We start from the raw sequence: 19,391 nt of genomic DNA on the forward strand, positions 1-19,391 counted from the left end.
TTCTCGCTTATAAATATGGCATGAAGATCACTCATAAAAGGTTTTAAAGACAAGTGTAAAAGCAAGGTACTACTTTTATTGAACAAAGTATACACATTATAGACATCAAATCAATATAATTACAACTGTAAAAATTTGAGGGTTGCCAAGCTTGAGATTTACAAATTGGTAAATAACTGTACATTTAGAGGTCTCTGTATGAATCCCTTTGAGGAAGCCACATAGAAATCTGGTTTTCTAGAGCCCCCTTTTTAATTTTTCTCGAAATACCACCAGTGAACAGTCGTACAATGAAGGAAATTCCTGAAAAAAGATAAATGCACCACCATCAGATCAATTGCATGAAATATAAAACAACAATGTTGTAATATAAAACAATGCTTAAAGTCCATCTAACGTCAGAGTGCAAACGAGTAAAGTGGTGAAAGGTTACAACGTCTTTGACCCCACTGGAAAGATTCAATTTGTCCTGGTGATCACCGTTGCCAAGACAGAAAGACAATCCAAAAGTTGAAATAGTCACCAGAACAGGAAGAGTGAGGAATCTTTTAAAGGAGACACTTGTTGCAGAGCCAACTGGCATTTCCATCACTTTGGTCAGTGAAGCCCGAGTGTCAGCATAATAGCCAGACAACTGGTGGCCAACAATGGCCGCTCCTATATGTCTCGCATTACAGGGGAACCAAGAATGGTTTGGAGGTCAAGGTTTAGAGGTCAAGGTTTAAAGTGTCACTAAACCGACAAAAAAAATAAAAAATAAAAAAAAAAAAATTAAAGGGGAAAATAAATGGTGTATTACATTCTGTTCATACTTAGTCACCATGAGGTTTTCTATATTCTGCAAAAAACCTAGTTGACCTCGCTGTTCTCCATCTCCACCTTCTGTCCAATACCCCAATTCATCTAGGGATTTTGCAGAGCAGCGTTGGCTTTCCACATGCTCAGTTTTTGGCGTGTTCCTATGCTGAGCATTTCCTCCCTATCACATCTGAGCAGTCCATGTGACTATAGAGACACACATGTGGGTGTATACACAGTGGTAAATGACAGCCCACTACTTCTCTCCTCCATGTCCACTGACCAGCTAAACACAACGGAGGTGGGATATTACATATAGATTGAGGGAGGCTTCACCTTCCTCTTATTCAAATGCAGAAATCCACTCACACCATGTTATTTCCACAAAATAAGATTTGATTTAAAAAATATATTTGTATGTCGATTTAAAACCATTTATTGATATCAATGTATTTTTACTTTGTATTCCAAAGGCTTTTTTTTTTCTCTATTTGGCACATGTGACCTGCAGCAGGTCCAGAAGCTCACTCTGCTTAGGTTTCCCTGCAGACAGACTGGGAAAGATCTGGGTCATGTGACAACTGTATATCAATAAGGAAAAGGGTACTTCAAAATTTTAATTAAAATAATTACAGTGCCATCATTCATATAGAAAAATAAGGGATAGTGTAAATTAAACAATAGGGGTTATTTACTAAAACTGAATAGTGCAAATCTGGTGCAGACCTGCACAGAAACCAGCCAGCTTCCAGGTTTTATTATCAAAGCTGACTAACTGAACAAGGTGAAGTTAGAAGTCGATTGGTTACCATGCACAGTTGCACCAGATTTTGCACTCTCCATTTTTAGTAAACGTACCCCCAACTGTGCGTTTAGGACCACTAAGTTTACAAGTTTATAAAATTGTTCTCCAGCTACTGCAAGTCAATACCACACAAAAGGCATGAATGTGCCAATGTAAAGTATTTTATATCAATACATACCTTTCCATCTATGCCTCGACTCCAACCAGCTCTGGAGGCAGTGGCACTTTTGGATGTTTGCTCTCAAAGTGTTGTTTGAAGGTTTTGGGATCTGGCATTTGTGTCTAATACAAAAGAAAAACAAACGTGTTTCAGAATGACTGTAGTGTAAACTTAGGGTAAACAGATTTATCATCAATACTTTAAAAACAAAGAGTTCCCATTTGTATAAAGTGGAGAAGCCAGAGTTGCTGATCATATCTAAGCCATCAGAATCCACACACTGTAGAGGTTTTTTCCTTACACTTCCGTGTCACCACTGGAGGGGTTTATTACCCAAGATAACAGTGCGTCTCCCAAAAAAGGTGGGATTAAAAAATAAAAATAAAAAAAATAAAAAATAAAATTGACAGAGGTACTGACACTTTAGGCAACATTGCAGTGCAACTTAATCGCAGAAGGCCTGCACTGCGATTTGAGGCATCATTCAAATGAATGGCATCACAAAATGCAAGTCCTGCGCTCTGTCACACATCCGCGCTGTCAAGTCGCAGGCAGATCCAAAAAACGCTATATAGTGTGAATGCAGCCTAAAGCCTCATATACACAATGAGAATATCTGACAAAAATCGGTTTTTCTATTTTTTTGCCTGCTAGTCTCACATCGAAAAAGGCGTCACTAAACTGAAAATTCTCATATGACCGAATCCAACTTCGGAAGCGATATAATGTGTGCTTTCGGTTCCAAGCATGCGCGGTCTTGGTCTTTCAATTTCTGATGAATACTGGTACTGATGAAATTCAAATCGTACGATCTCGTATCATCTGAACAAAATTTAGTGCTTGCCCCTTCGGATAATTTCTGATGAGTGGCTCTCAAAAGCTGCGCACCAACTATCAGGTTATCGTACGATTGCTTTAAAATCTGCATTTGTCCAATTTTCTGATCACATGTATAAGGCAAAAAGATTTATACCCAAGCAGTTTAAAAATGTTTGGTACTGGTCTAGCTGCTATCACATCACTAAGGCCTTACGCACACTGGACCTCCCTCCCCCCCCCTCCTTTTTCCATGGTTAAGGGTGTCTAGCATTTTCCTTTCTTTGCCACTAAATGCCCTTGCACATTAGCCTATGCATCTACGCACACATAAAAGAGTGCAAAAAAAATTAAAAATAATAATTTAACCAAAACACACACACACACACACACACACGTGTTTTGGCAGGAAAAAAAAGTGATGCATGTAAACGCACATTAGCGTTAACCAATTTCAATAGCCAGAATAATTATTCTGGCCAATGAAATGAATGCTAAAGCACTTGACACTTTACAAGCATCATGTGTTTTGTCTGCCAAAATACTGCTGCCAGGAGAAAATGCATCCAAGAGAGATGGCAAAATGTCCTGTGTACGAGACCTACATGGGAATTACCTGGGGTAGAGAACAATGATAGGAAGTATATTTGACTGCTTCCTAGGTGCTATGGTGAATACTGCCCACTGTTCTTACCCCCGCATCCATGAACCTCTTCACACTTACATGTGTGGGGCTATGAGATTATAGTATATACAGATTACCATTGGTAGCAATTGGTCATGTTTTCAACTTGGATAACGCAAACATATGCAGTACTTTCCTAGTACCGCTTTAAAATATCAAATCAGAACTGTCAGTGTACTGCACATTACCCAACCCCCCCGGATCCTTGCACATTACACAATACAGACCGGAAAAGCTGGAGGTACTTTAAATGAAGTCAACCAACTAGTTTGGTTGCCATGGTCCACATAAACATGCAACTACTCAGAGCTTTCCATTTCTCCTCACTCTAAGGTGCTGCATACTAAGGAATGTAATAATAGTGGCTCCCAACACCTAATTTACTGCAGGCAGTTGCGACATTTGGGTGGAGAACACACTTTAGTGCTAGGTATAAGTTATGACATGAGTCATTCAACGCATACATTCATATCTACAAACACCAAAAGCAGACCTGCCCAAAATTGGGAAAGCACACCACTTGAATAATCGGCAACCTGCCAATCAGTATACATTCTACTGCAAATGCATAACATATATGTGACTTTAGCACTCATTCCCCAGTCTCCGTTATTAGCTCCTTGTAGATATAAAGTACTGTATATAAGCATATAATGCAGAATACACAGCTCTAATCACTGCAATTTTTCCCAACATCTTTAGTGATATTGACTAAAATGGCACGGATCTCATTATGCAGTGTGCGGTAAGCAGAGTTCAGGTACTGCTCGCTCAGAATGCAGTCAGCAAGTCTTTGTGCCCATTACCTCTCCCATGCACATGGTCTGCCAAGCTCCCCAGGGGGTTTAATGAATGTCTAGGGCACAGTCAGACTGCTGCAGTGTGGTACTGTGCGTGTAAATGTGCATTATTATGTGTTATGTTTGTTGCCAACACAAACTTAGTTTAAACTGTATGTAAATGATCCCCAATCATTCAGTGCCCTATAAAATCATAATAGTAAAATATATTTGCTTTGTTTTTAATACATCTTTTCAGTTAATATCTTAAATTTAGACTTTTATAAAGCGGTCTTGTAACCACTATTCAGCCAAACTGCCAGGGCTGGCGAGGGTGGGGGTTTGTAATGCCAGTGGAAGCCAAAAAAATCATATCAGGAAGGAGCTCTTCTCCATGGAAAATGGCTGTACATAGCAGGGCTGAGGGGACATCTCCATTGCTTGACAATAGGGAAAGTAGGACGCATCAGGCGGAGAATAGCTGGGAAGGGGAGTTAGGTTGGTGTCATGTAGCTCCGATGATCAAACTGACTACACCAGCAAGGAACAGATTTAGTACTTGGGGCGCTCAGAATACTACGCTAAGATAGGGGATTGGCAGGATGACCAAGTATTTCCTGTGAAACCAAGTAATAAGAACGGGCTACATTTACAAACATACAAACAGAGACAGGAGACAAAATACATTTTGGGGTAAACATTCCATAAAAGGAACATGCATTATTTTTACAATGTAGAGCACGACAGCACACAAACAGTTCACATCTGTGTCATTGTTATCCAAAATGGACAAGTGTTGGGTTGACTAGTTGCGCTGGTGTGCCATTCAAAACAAATAGTAGCTCAAAGCATTGCCCTAGTTGTCAAACCAAACGCGCAATTCCTGAGCTGCATCCGAGATTAATGATAGGACATAACATGCACGGGATACAGACTCCAGTACAAGCAGTCCTGCAACAAACTTCTAGTGCCGTTACCTACGCAGGGATGCCGACCTGTCTTAGCAGAAGATCATTTCATGTAACATAAGAGCTGGAGCAGTCATGCGTTTATAAAACACACGTTAACCATTTGACCTTTGGAAGGTTTTAACTCCTTCATGACCAGGGAATTCTTTACTATTGCTTCTTTACCTGACAATTGCTCAGTTATGCAACACTGTGCCCAAATCTTTTTTTCCAACCAAATAGAGCTTCATTTTGGTGGCATTTCATCATCACTGTTTTTTTTCACATACATACACTAAATAGATTATTTAGATAAGTCCTCCCACTACAAAGGTGATGGTTATTTAGGATCTGTCACAGAATGATCAGATTGTACATGCACATGCCAATGCCCTCTACAGCAGTGGTCACATCAACCCCGTGTCCTCAGGGCCCACTAACAGGCCAGGTTTGCAAGATAACTGAAACACATCACAGGTGATATCATTTGCTGCTCAGTGATTGCAGTATTCTAGTCTGAATCTCCCCAAAGTAATAGATAAAACCTGGCCTTTTAGTGGGCCGAGGACATGGTTGGTAACCACTGCTCTACAGTCTGCAACTACTTTTAGGTTAGAGGCAAACACTGTATACAATTTATGATCTCTGCGGTTCCATCACACAGAACATGGAAATACTTCAGCACTGTATCATGTGATAGGATCCCATAGTGCATAGCATAACCTTTTTCTCTAGCCATTGAATGGACCTTCTTGTTGTGCTATTGAAATGCAACAGATGCACACTGCAAGTGTAACTGAGCTCCGACATGACGCAACCGCACGTTTTACATTTATCTATATAACTAGGATGGCATGGGAAAGAGGAAGTCCAACTATACTGCGGAAAGCACACCGTATAGTGAAATAGAACTTCAGGTGATCCCACTACCCAGCAACATTTCCAAACTAGTAAAAAAAGAACGACAATAGTAGGCTATATGAAAATTAGGTTAGTAGCTGTCTGCTTTATGCCAGTAAAATGTTCTGCCAGATCAGTGCTGAAGATTAAAGTCTTACCCGACAAACTAAACAGGTGTATACTAGAGCTACTTTAGCTGCGGCTTTCTGATCGTGCCCTTGTTTCTTCTTCTGTTCTGCTTGTTTCTTGGCATTTTTCTGCTGCGATTGAATCTTCTGATGTCCTCGAGCCATATCTGCAATGTTAAACAGTTTACTTAAACAGAAGCTGAGAAATCCCCACACAACAGCAGGTGCACCAAAACATATTTACTGAAAAAGGGCTAAGAGGAGGTTATGCAACTTGTGAACACCTGCTGACTTCCATACACAAACCAAGATATGCTGGGTGGAAATGTATAGTCGGGTGGATGCGGTAGAACAAATCAAAAATAAAAATACAACAGTTTAATTGTGACACGGGGTTCCAACTCCTACAGCCTCGCTGGAAACACAAAAGGAGGAATCCCACCCGCTTTACGATTGTTATTTTGCAGACTGCAACACAGTAGATTGTATCCTGGTCATGTCTCAATGCCAGATTTCAGCAGTAGGGGGAGCTACACATGAAGTCAAACTGCAGCTTTCAGCCCTAATGCCCCATTCACACTTCGACTAACAGGAATGCGAGTTCCTGCTTACATATATTATTAGGGGTGCACCGAATGGGTTTTTTGGTGCCGAAACCGATACCGAAAATGAAAAATACACTAGGCCGAAAACCGAAACCGATACCGAAACAGCACCGATACCGAAAATGACTGTTTTTAAAAAATATTTTTGTACAGGAGGTGGTCAGAGACTGGCGACACGGTACAGGAGGTGGTCAGAGACTGGCGACACGGTACAGGAGGTGGTCAGAGACAGAGGACGTGGTACAGGAGGCATCCCCCATTGCAGCCAGCGTGTGTCCCATTTTGCAGCCAGCGTGTGTCCCATTTTGCAGCCAGCGTGTGTCCCATTTTGCAGCCTGTGCAGGGAAGAGAGCCGCCTCCGCTGCCTATTTGATCACAGCGCCGGGAACATCACAGCTTTCATTTCAATAGCTGTGTGTTCCCGGCCGCGCGCCGTCACACGCAGCCCCCCCCCCTTGTCCGGGCACTTTGATAGACAGATCATCCGTCCAATCCTGCGGATGATCTGTCTATCTAAGTGCCCGGACAAGGGGGAGGGGCTGGCTGTGACGGCGCGCGGCCGGGAACACACAGCTATTGAAATGAAAGCTGTGATGTTCCCGGCGCTGTGAAAAAATAGGCGGCGGAGGCGGCTCTCCTGCGCTATACAACCCCCATGATGGGCGTCACCAGGGGCGGAGCCCGCCCCCACCCAGGCCACGCCCCATTTTTGGCTCCATTATCGGCCGTTTTTCTCTTTCGGCAAATTGCCGAAAAGGGCATTTTCGGCCGATATATTTCGGCGGCCGAAATTTCGGTGCATCACTATATATTATGCATGGTTTTTCACGCGTTTTAGCCCTTTAGGGACATGGGAAAACACTCATCAGCTAACCACAGTTGGGGTGCCAATAACAAATGTCACTGCAAGTCCGATGCATTTTTGTTGAATTTTTTAAATGCACCACAAACACACATTTTTGGTATGCTTTGTAGTGTGTGCCAGAAACATCAAAATGTTAATGCAGCCTAATAAAGTTCAACAGGTAAATATTAAAAGAAGTCTCATCAGGAATAAATATTTATCTGCTTGTCCAGTGACTTTGGCTTTAATCCCAATTTTGGATGTTCTTATGACAGGTGTCCAGCAAGTCCCAGTAGATACGGCTTCTCTTCTATGACCACTCCCTCTTCTCCCATCTACTGCTGCCAATCTCCTCCTCGCCCCATTCCTCATGCATGCGTAGCAACAGTGCTCGCCCCTGGTGCACACCTGCTGCCCGAGACAAGGGCCATAATTCAGAACCAATGATATAGTCATAGATGCTATAAGATCATCTTAGATAAGCATACACTCCACTTGGGAAAAAAAAAAAAAAATACAAAAATTAGCAAAGTGCTTTATGCCCAATGGGTACTGGAGAACAAGACTAACCGGGACAAAGTTTGGAGAGTTTTTTTTTTTTTTGGAACACTTCAGCTTTTAGCTCCAGGAAACCTCAAGGGCTATGGAATGGGGAAACTCACTTTATTATTGAACCCTTGTATTAATATAGAAGGGTTCATGGAATTAACATTTAAAAGGCTGCAGAAATGCTAATTTTTGTAACACTGTCCAGGAATAGTCACCATTTCCTAAGCAGATTTCTAAGTGTAGTAGTCAAGGATTCCCCCTCCAATACACAGATGAACCCCCACCTCTACTTAAAGAGGTGGTGCCAGCAATGGTCCATTTACTGAACACAAAAATAGTCTGCCCTGCAAGTGTAGTTGCTCTAGCTCTGAGGGGAATATGCAAAGAAAAAACATTTTGGGTGGAGCTCTGCTTTAACAATAGCGTCTCACCTTAAAGGCTAAGTCCACCTATAGGAATATGTTGCCACGGCAGCCAACAGACTTGTAGTTCTCAATGGACTACAAGTAGAGTAATCAGTACTCTTAGTCCACTGACACTTCCTCCAGCTTTCTAACAGTCCACAGAAAGCGTGCAGGAGCCTGACATTGCACTAGTGACCCACTGGCATGGGTGCAATGCTTTGCAAACTCTTGCGGGGAAAAAAAACAAATATAAATAAAATTATATATATATATATATATATATATATATATATATATATATATATATATATATATATATATATATATATATATATATATATATATATATATATATATATACACACACACACACATACATATATATATATACACACACACACACACACACACACACACTTCTTCCCCCCTGTCAGAAATATATGAATGTATTTTTTCCATAAAAATGAACTTAGCCTTCAATGGCCCTGCCTTGAGTTCAGCACTGTCATTTTATGAAAGTGGCCTCCATCCCTGCTGTGCCCACAGCCACTGGTCTGGTACCTTCTCCTTTGTAGTCTGCTTTTCCCACACCGTTGAGTGGAAACAAAATGAGGTTATTATTCACTGTAGTGAGCGGACCAGAACATCAAAGACCCCAGATCTGTCCACTCATACTGCATGGGATAAAGCCACAAGACCACTATCGGGTCTCCTCACCACCACCACCTCACCCCTGTGTGCCCTCGCCGCCACCACCACCACCTCACCCCTGTGTGCCCTCGCCGCCACCACCACCACCTCACCCCTGTGTGCCCTCGCTGCCACCTCACCCCTGTGTGCCCTCGCCGCCGCCACCACCTCACCCCTGTGTGCCCTCGCCGCCGCCACCACCACCTCACCCCTGTGTGCCCTCGCCGCCGCCACCACCACCTCACCCCTGTGTGCCCTCGCCGCCGCCACCACCTCACCCCTGTGTGCCCTCGCCGCCGCCACCACCACCTCACCCCTGTGTGCCCTCGCCGCCACCACCACCACCTCACCCCTGTGTGCCCTCGCCACCGCCACCACCTCACCCCGGTGTGCCTTCGCCACCACCACCTCACCCCTGTGTGCCCTCGCCACCACCACCACCACCTCACCCCTGTGTGCCCTCGCCACCACCTCACCCCTGTGTGTCCTCGCCGCCACCATCACCACCTCACCCCTGTGTGTCCTCGCCACCACCACCACCACCTCACCCCTGTGTGTCCTCGCCACCACCACCTCACCTATATGACAGCACTTGTGGAGCAAGGTTTTTTGTATCCCAGAGTTCTGCTTCAAAAGTTACAGTAGCTCCACCTTTTAGACCAGGTTTTATATTACACCATTTGGGGCGCAACATGAAACACTGTCAGCAAGCACAGACCATCATCTCCCCCCAACAGGACTGTGGGCATTCTTCCCACTGGCTGTCAGATTTGAAATCGGCACACCATTTATTCAAAGAAAATCGTGAATGGGGGGAAAAAATAAAAATAAAAAATAAAAAACACACCTTACAAATTCCATGTGCTATCACAGCAGAGGGACTATACTTCACAATAGAGCACAATTGTGATGACAACACAAATGTAGTCCACTGATCTGAGCCAAGGAGGAATAGCCTGCAGGAACCAGAGCATTGCCTCCCTGAGCGCCACTAATAGCAATTACAATACTTTACAAGCTCAAGTGCCAAAACAAAAAATAAATAAATAAAACACCCCCACACGTGCATTTATGTTTCTGCAAAAAGACATCTCCTTTAATGCCACCATTTAAACATTGTACAGCGGGATACTAAAGTCTAGTTTTCCATTGGTCAAAACATGTTATACTTGCCTGTTCTGTGAAATGCTTTTGCACAGAGCAGCCCAGATCCTCCTCTTCCCGTGTCCCTCCTCAGTGCTCCGGGTCCCTCCCTCCAGCCGAGAGCCCCCACAGCAAGCCACTTGCTAAGGTGAGCCATGGCTCCCCGTGTCCAGTCTGATATGGAGTCGTGGCCTGGTCCTGCCCACTTTCTTTCCTCATTGGCTGAGACAGCAGTGTGGCGCCAATGGCTCCCGCCAATCAAAGTTAGTGAGCTAATGAGGAGGGGAGTCCCAGACAGTCAAGTCTCTTGAGCAACATTGCTGGATCTAGATGAGGCTCAGGTATCTATTAGGGAGGCTTAGGGGGGAGCTGCTGCACACAAGGCTTTTCATCTTCATGCATCAAAACTGACATTACAACCACTTTAAGCCTCAAACACCCAATGAGAACAGTGGGGGAATGATTGACTTTTTCTGCATGCGAGTTTCAAACCAAAAAAGAGGAGGTTATTGTCCTCTGACAGAACAACTTCGGAAGTGATGCAACGTGTTGTATTCTTTTGTTTCTGAGCATACATAGTCTTGGTCTTCTGAATAAATCCAATAAAAACCCCAGTTCACACCACATGCAGTCCAGTGCGTTTCTGTTCCGCATCAGCATTGAAAGTAGGTTTCATGGTTTCCAATGGCATAGCTCACACCAGTGCAGTCAGTTCAAGAAAAAAAAAAAAAAAAAAGAAGAAGTAGACCAGGCTGCATTTTTCCTGCACTGGAACGCAGTAAAATGCATCAAAAACACACTGGAACCTAGTAAAGTGAAAAAATAAAGGGGACCCGGAAACTCAAAAAAACACATGCAGAAAAGCATCTGGAGCGGATCCGTAGTGTGTTTTTTTGGTGTGAACTGGCCCTTGCAGTGTAAAGGCAAAGATAAACATGAAAGAAACCCTACTAGTGCAGCAGCTGCCAAAACAATCCTTACACAATAATGACAAGAACTGTTCACTAAAGCACAACAGTTTCAGTCTAGTTATAATTAACAGACCAAAAAAAAGAAAAGGCATTAACCTTCACTGCAGAAATAAAGGGGGAAATTCTGCCCTGCTTATGAAAAGAATGCTGGGTCCACCAGTTGTATAACAAAGTTAGACAACATGCATCACACTGTTTATGCAACAAATTACACAATACAAATTACCGGGAAGCCTGCAGTAAAGAAGAAGAAAAAAAAAAAGCGTGCATTCCTTTCCAGTAGAAAGGACAGAAGGAGATGGTTCCGTTGATCCCCGCTGAGCAGGCAGTGGACAGGTCAGTCTCTGCTCACTGTACAGGGACCGACCTGTCAGAGGCCTGCTGTTCCGCTGTTCTCTTGGAGGAGATCGGATGAAAACGGACAGCCTGTTCCATTTTCAGCAAAAGGACGGATGGCAAACGTATCTCCATCTGTGTTTTGAGCGGATTTTGTTGGATCGAATGGCAGGCAGGTGTCAGTGGACACATCTCTGCTGACATCTGCCTGCCCATAGAAGTCAATAGGTTGCCCTCAGCTCCATGGCTTCAAGTTCACTCTCTGCTGAAGTCACCAAGATCAGTCCAGACACTGCGTCATGCCAACTCTGGATCCGCCAGGTGCCTGGATGGATGGACGTCTCAGCCAGCCACTGAGACGGCCGATCCCTGCCCCAGCGAGCATGGAGGAGCAGAGCTGCTGATCGACAGTCAGCAGCTCTCCGCTCAGGGAGCCGAGAGAACCGAGCCATCGGCGGTGTTTGATGGCTTGGTTCTCAGTGCAGAGATGCCGGGTGACAGATGCAGCATCCACCTAGGCAGGTATGACTGGGGGGAAAAAAAAATAAAAATGTATTGTTATTTATTTTGTTCATAAACGACCTGGAGGATGGGGTAAACAGTTCAATCTCTATCTGCGGACGATACTAAGATAAGCAGGGCAATAACTTCTCCGCAGGATGTGGAAACCTTGCAAAAAGATCTGAACAAATGAATGGGGTGTGCAACTACATGGCAAATGAGGTGCAATGTAGAAAAATGTAAAATAATGCATATGGGTTGCAAAAATGTGAATGCAATCTATACACTGGAGGGAGATCCTCTGGGAGAGTCTAGGATGAATAAGGACCTGGGGGTCCTAGTAGCTGATAGGCTCAGCAATGGCATGCAATGCCAAATTGCTGCTAACAAAGCAAACAGAATATTGGCATGCATTAAAAAGGGGATCAACTCCAGGAGATAAAACAATTTTCCTGCTCTACAAGACTCTGGTCTGGCCGCACCTGGAGTATGCCGTCCAGTTTGGGGCACCAGTCCTCAGGAAGGATGAAATGGAGTGAGTACAAAGAAGGGCAACAAAGCTAATAAAGGGTCTGGAGGATATTAGTTATGAGGAAAGGTTGTGAGCACTGGACTTATTCTCTCTGGAGAAGAGACACTTGAGAGGGGATATGATTTCAATATACAAATACCATACTGGTGACCCCACAATAGGGAGAAAATCTTTTTGCAGAAGGGAGTTTAATAACTCGTGGCCACTCATTAAAATTAGAAGAAAAGTGGTTTAACCTTAAACTACGTAGAGGGTTCTTTACTGTAAGAGCAGCAAGGATGTGGAATTCCCTTCCACAGGCGGTGATCTCAGCAGAGAGCATCGATAGTTTAAAAACACAAAAAACTATTAGATAAGCACCTGAACGACCACAACATACAGGAATATACAATGTAATACTGACATAATCACACACGGGTTAGACTTGAGTCAACCTCACCTGCTATGTAACATTTAGGGCCCCTCCTCCTTCCCCCTTCTAGGAGACACACAGGTCCCAGAAGACGGTGGGACCATTCAGAAAGTGCAGGGCAGTAGGAATCCAGCTGTGAAGCCTGAAGGCTTCACTGCCGGTTTCCCTTACAATGTTGGCGCCTGCACCCGAGTAATGGATCGGCTCAGGATGTCGACATCACGGGATCCCTGGACAGGCAAGTATCCTTATATTAAAACAGGAAGCTGCTACAATATTTGTAGCTGCTGACTTTTAAAATTGTCTTTTTTCCTCCAGACTGGAGCTCCTCTTTAACCACTTGCTTACTGGGCACTTAAACCCCCCTCATGCCCAGACCAATTTTCAGCGCTGATGCACTTTGAATGACAATTGCGCGGGCATACAACACTGTACCCAAATGACATTTTTATCATTTTTTTCCCACAAATAGAGCTTTCTTTTGGTGGTATTTAATTACAGCTCGGAGTTTTTTTTTTTGCTAAACAAAATAAATGCAAAAAAATAAAATAAAAATCACGTTTAATAGTTTGTTATAAAATTTTGCAAACAGGTCATTTTTCTCCTTCATTGAAGTGCGCTGATGAGGCTGCACTGATGGGCACAGATAAGGTGGCACCGATGGGCGGCACTAAGGTGGCACCGATGGGCGGCACTAAGGTGGCACCGATGGGCGGCACTAAGGTGGCACCGATGGGCGGCACTAAGGTGGCACCGATGGGCGGCACTAAGGTGGCACCGATGGGCGGCACTAAGGTGGCACCGATGGGCGGCACTAAGGTGGCACCGATGGGCGGCACTAAGGTGGCACCGATGGGCGGCACTAAGGTGGCACCGATGGGCGGCACTAAGGTGGCACCGATGGGCGGCACTAAGGTGGCACCGATGGGCGGCACTAAGGTGGCACCGATGGGCGGCACTAAGGTGGCACCGATGGGCGGCACTAAGGTGGCACCGATGGGCGGCACTAAGGTGGCACCGATAGATGACACTGATGGGCACGGATATGTGGCACCGGGGTGCAGCACCATTGTTGAGGCAGATTGCGGGCACTGCTGGGTGGCACTGACGGGGGGCACTTATTGATGGGTGGCACTGGCAGGGCTGGCCGTGATCGGGACTGATGTCCCGATCACGGCCGCCGGTGATTGGCTCTTTTTTTTTCCTCCTCGCGCTGACAGTGCGAGGAGGAATAGCCGATTACCGGCTCCATTGTATCACATGATCAGCTGTCGTTGGCTGACAGTTGATCACGTGGTAAGGGGTCGGGATCGACCCCTTGCTCGGATCGGTGATCAGGCGAGTCTCATAGACTCACCGATCACAGGGAGCGCAGGCCGCTCGTGCACGGGACGACGTCAATAGACGTCATCCCGGCAAAGGAGGTCCGCGCTGTAGCCGTCATTTGGCTATAGCGCGGATCTCAACTGGTTAAAGAAATGAGGATCACTGGAATACAAAAAGTGACATTACACAATCTGGGGAATTCATAAAGAACGGTACACCCTCAGAATTGATGCATACCCCCACAACAAATGATGATATAGTGTGCAACATATTCATGTGTAGGATGGAAACCTGTCACTAATCTGACATGACCATTTTACATCTTGTGACACAGCAACTTGTGAATGAAATCTTGTCATATCACAGACTGGAGTGTGGAGCAGGCAGAGCACCACAATACTAGTTTGCTGTAAATGAGAACTTGAATATTTTGCACGCTTTGTAACCGTCTAAGAAACTGTTGCATGAATTTGATGCATCACTTTCACCTGTTATAACTAAAACGATTAGGAATAGTACACAATTAAAGCAAGGTTCCACCCAAAAGGGTTTGGGTACCTGTTTTTTGACAGGTACCCATCCCCACTTTCGGGAGACTAAACCGAGGCGACGTCCCTAGAAGATCAGATCCCCTCCTCCTCCCTCTGCCGTCAGGCCAGATCCTAGAACCTGATTGCCGTCAGATGGCAATGGCAGGTTAATTAACTGAAGAGGAAAAAATAAATAAAAAATTAAAAGCAATATGGCTGTGAAGTACAACTCTACCAAAGGAACTACTCCCTGAACTGTGATCATGGACCGCACAGTTCTCTCTCTCTCTCCCTCCCTCTGATTGGAGGAGAGAGCGAAGTCCTCCCTCCCTCATTGGAGATCATGAAGTGGAGATCATGAAGTGGAGATCATGAAGTCCTCCCTCCCTCATTGGAGATCATGAAGTGGAGGATCATGAAGTGGAGGATCATGAAGTGGAGGATCATGAAGTGGAGGATCATGAAGTGGAGGATCATGAAGTGGAGGATCATGAAGTGGAGGATCATGAAGTGGAGGATAATGAAGTCCTCCCTCCCCCTCATTGGAGATCATGAAGTCTGATGATCCGGGCAGTGGTAGCTCAGTCTATGTAGTCCGTGTGGGTGTAGAGGAGTGCGCACAGCCAGGAATCCTCCCAGTCATCTCATTACTAGCATAGTACATCATCCACACTGTACATGAGTGATATTCCCCGGACCCCCCTCCATGTCCCCGGACCCCCCTCCTCCATGTCCCCGGACCCCCCCTCCTCCATGTCCCCGGACCCCCCCTCCTCCATGTCCCCGGACCCCCCCTCCTCCATGTCCCCGGACCCCCCCTCCTCCATGTCCCCGGACCCCCCCTCCTCCATGTCCCCGGACCCCCCCCCCTCGGGTGAGGTATACGATCACATCCCCGGCAGGCCGCGATCTTCCCACACAAGGACATGGCGAGGTCCGGGGCCGCTCATGGCGGTGTGAGGGAAGAGCTCTCCCCACCCATATGCCGGCGCCTGACTCTCCCTAACACCCCGCCACAGACTCCTCATCTCCCAGCCACCCTGCCAAGCTCTCACCTCTCCCAGGCGGTCTCCGGCGGGCCGGACAGACGGTACACAGACAACCCTCTACTACAGCTGGGAACACACAAGGAGGAGGCGGGCTGCCGAATCGCTTGTATCCGGACTTGCGCCTCCACTAGCTCCTCCCCTGGGCCTCAAAAGAGCACACTGCGCAGGCGCGCTGCACACGGCCGTATCCAGGGGAACATGGAGATAGGCGGAGCTACAGCGCTTCGCACTCACAAGAGCCACCGACCAATAGAAGAGTCGAGCCGTGATGTAAAGGAGTTGGGGGTGGGCGTGGCTGCGCGGATTAGGCGGGCTGAGCCTTCTGCGGCATTGGTTTGGTGTCCTCGTGTGCTCCAGTCTGTGTGGTGTGCACTGCTCACCTCGCTGCAACCTGAGCGAAGCCGGTGCGCTATTGCATTGTGTCCCCCATCGGATAGTGTCTGCTGTAGTACACAGCACACACAGATTCCGAAAATAGCCAAAGATGAATGGCGCCGTGAGTCCAGGTTCTAGTCCCACCATCCAAGTGGACATAGAGTTAGAATAAAAAGAGCCGAGGGCAGCGAGGCCGTGCCCGAAGCACGGCGATCGGCCCTCTAATATTTGCAGCCCTATGTCCATGTGGATGGTGGGGCTATCACCTCCACTAACGGCGCAGGCTCCGTTTGGGGGGTAAGGCTTATATTGCAGCCATCACTGACAATCACGCTAGGTCTTATTTTCGGGGAAACGGTATGTAGCACTGACCCCCAAAGAAGCTGCCAGTTTTACTTGGGCTTACCGTGGAAACTGACACTGAATCCTCTTGAGTTATTTATTTAGAACAAAAAGTCTCTCAATAAAGGGTTAGGAGTGAGTTCAGGCACTTAGAGTGCAAGATGGAAGTCTTGAGCGAAAATCCAGAGAATAAAAACTGTTTCACAACTGGATTTAGCAACTCCCGGATAGACCTCTCTCACTAGGCCTAGGAGCCGGTGGGGTGCTCGACAAAGCCTCTGCCACAGACTTGTGAGGTACACTTGAGCGTTACTGAGAGATGTGGATAAATTTAAAGAACTGACATATGGTACCAGTTTCTCTCAGCCGATCCGGAGATACCATATGAGTGTGGATCCAGGTTTCGTCCTTCAACTAAGCCTCCAGGCTCCTTCAGAGAAACCAACCTTGCGCACGGCCTTCTCCTGAAGAGTCCTCCCCTGGGGTTCTTCAGTTGTTGGGCCTCTCTGTTCAGATAAGATGTCACCGGACCATCCTTGGATCAGTAGGCCCCCAAATTCACTCGGGCCTGTCCCTGCAGTTGCCTCCCCCTGGGCCAGCCGGCCCCAAGGAGGGCCATGGAGCTGGGTCAGAATGACCATCAGAACCAAACCGACAGAAAATAATCCGCCGCCAACATGGCATTGGTACCTTAAATACCACCCCCCAGAATGCACAGCAGGAAAACTCTCCCACTGGGCTGGTTCCGAGAGAGAAGTGGCATTCAATGCACCCAGCTAGACTGCGTTTCTACTCTTGCCGGTAGTGACAGCGACACCTGCAGTCAAGGAGATCCCAGTGCAACCCAGCTGGACTGGTACTGAAACCAGAAATTTAGAGAAATAGTCCCAAAGCCCAACTGTGGCTTCAGGTAACGTAACTTTTCAAAAACAATAGCTTCTGCTCGTCAGGAGCCAGCGCTACATACTCCCCCTCCCATTTAGACAATGTCCTCATCGTCTGGGAAGGAAAAAAAAAATAGATACTTTCAGTCCTGAAAGTCGGGTACCCGAACTTGAAATTGGGATGAGGGATGGAATGGAAAAGGAAAGAATTGAACATACAATACGTTGAACAGTTGACATAAAACAAGTCACCTCACACACAAACCCCAATACCTGACTATCTACACCACCCACTCATTGGCAGCTTGATTGGGGATCTCGGTGATTCCTGAAAAGAAATACACAAAAAAAAAACACATACTAAGTGTACAGTTACAGGAGGCAGAATCCCATTTCCAGCAGAAAATGAGACTCTCTCCAGTGTATTTGACCTATGTGTCTACGTGCAATTGTCCAACTTTTTGCACAAACTCCCACCATCTAGTGGCAAGAGTGATGAAATGCAAGTCCTTCATACAAGTGCTGCGGCCGGTAGATGACCTTGACACTGAGCTTTCCTCTGATAAACCTGACACTATCTAACTAGCCCCACAGTCCTTCTACTTTTTGCAGAAGAAAAAAACTTTTTCCAAGCAGAGGTTCTCAATAATTACTTTACCAATAAAAGCGAGGGTCTGGCAAAGTTAACGTTTTCCCCTTGGCATCCACGGTGGTAATAAAGTATATCACGTTGTCTTTTGCTGGCCGGCAAATTACAACTTTGTCGGAGTATATACAGTGGTGTGAAAAAGTGTTTGCCCCCTTCCTCATTTCCTGTTCCTTTGCATGTTTGTCACACTTAAGTGTTTCGGAACATCAAACCAATTTAAACAATAGTCAAGGACAACACAAGTAAACACAAAATGCAATTTGTAAATGAAGGTGTTTATTATTAAAGGTGAAAAAAAATCCAAACCATCATGGCCCTGTGTGAAAAAGTGATTGCCCCCCTTGTTAAAACATACTATAACTGTGGTTGTCCACACCTGAGTTCAATTTCTCTAGCCACACCCAGGCCTGATTATTGCCACACCTGTTCACAATCAAGGCATCACTTAAATAGGAGCTGCTTGACACAGTAAGGTCCACCAGAAGATCCTTAAAAGCTACACATCATGCCGAGACCCAAAGAAATTCAGGAACAATTGAGAAAGAAAGTAATTGAGATCTATCAGTCTGGAAAGGGTTATAAAGCCATTTCCAAAGCTTTGGGAATCCAGCGAACCACAGTGAGAGCCATTATCCACAAATGGCGAAGACATGAAACAGTGGTGAACCTTCCCAGGAGTGGCCGGCCGCCCAAAATTACCCCAAGAGCGCAGCGACGACTCATCCAAGAGGTCACAAAAGACCCCACAACAACGTCCAAGGAACTGCAGGCCTCACTTGCCTCAGTTAAGGTCAGCGTTCATGCCTCCACCATCAGGAAAAGACTGGGCAAAAATGGCCTGCATGGCAGAGTTCCAAGGAGAAAACCACTGCTGAACAAAAAGAACATCAAAGCTCGTCTCAATTTCTCCACAACACATCTTGATGATCCCCAAGACTTTTGGGACAACATTCTGTGGACCGATGAGACAAAAGTGGAACTCTTTGGAAGGTGTGTGTCCAAGTATATCTGGCGTAGAAGGAACACTGCATTTCATAAAAAGAACATTATACCAACAGTAAAATATGGTGGTGGTAGTGTGATGGTCTGGGGCTGTTTTGCTGCTTCAGGACCTGGAAGACTTGCCGTGATAAAAGGAACTATGAATTCTGCTGTCTACCAAGAGATCCTGAAGGAGAATGTCCGACCATCTGTTCGTGTACTCAAGCTGAAACGAACTTGGGTTCTGCAG

The 19,391-nt window shown here is 45.8% G+C and overlaps 1 protein-coding gene across 1 annotated transcript; it reads right to left on the reverse strand.

Annotated features, from left to right (window-relative positions):
* Nucleotides 1–56: 56 nt before the first annotated feature.
* On the reverse strand, nt 57–16,080 carry ZNF706 (zinc finger protein 706). Its single transcript, XM_077493119.1, has 4 exons — nt 15,917–16,080; nt 6,049–6,185; nt 1,782–1,885; nt 57–303 (listed from the first exon to the last, which is right to left on the reverse strand). The coding sequence occupies exons 2-3, from the start codon at nt 6,181–6,183 to the stop codon at nt 1,790–1,792; spliced, it is 231 nt and encodes a 76-aa protein (XP_077349245.1). The 5' UTR covers nt 6,184–6,185; nt 15,917–16,080; the 3' UTR covers nt 57–303; nt 1,782–1,789.
* Between the last annotated feature and the right edge of the window lie 3,311 nt (nt 16,081–19,391).

This window comes from Lithobates pipiens, unplaced genomic scaffold (assembly GCF_037356315.1).
Source record: "Lithobates pipiens isolate NorthernLeopardFrog02 unplaced genomic scaffold, aLitPip1_a1.2 Scaffold_19, whole genome shotgun sequence".
Taxonomy (NCBI): domain Eukaryota; kingdom Metazoa; phylum Chordata; class Amphibia; order Anura; family Ranidae; genus Lithobates; species Lithobates pipiens.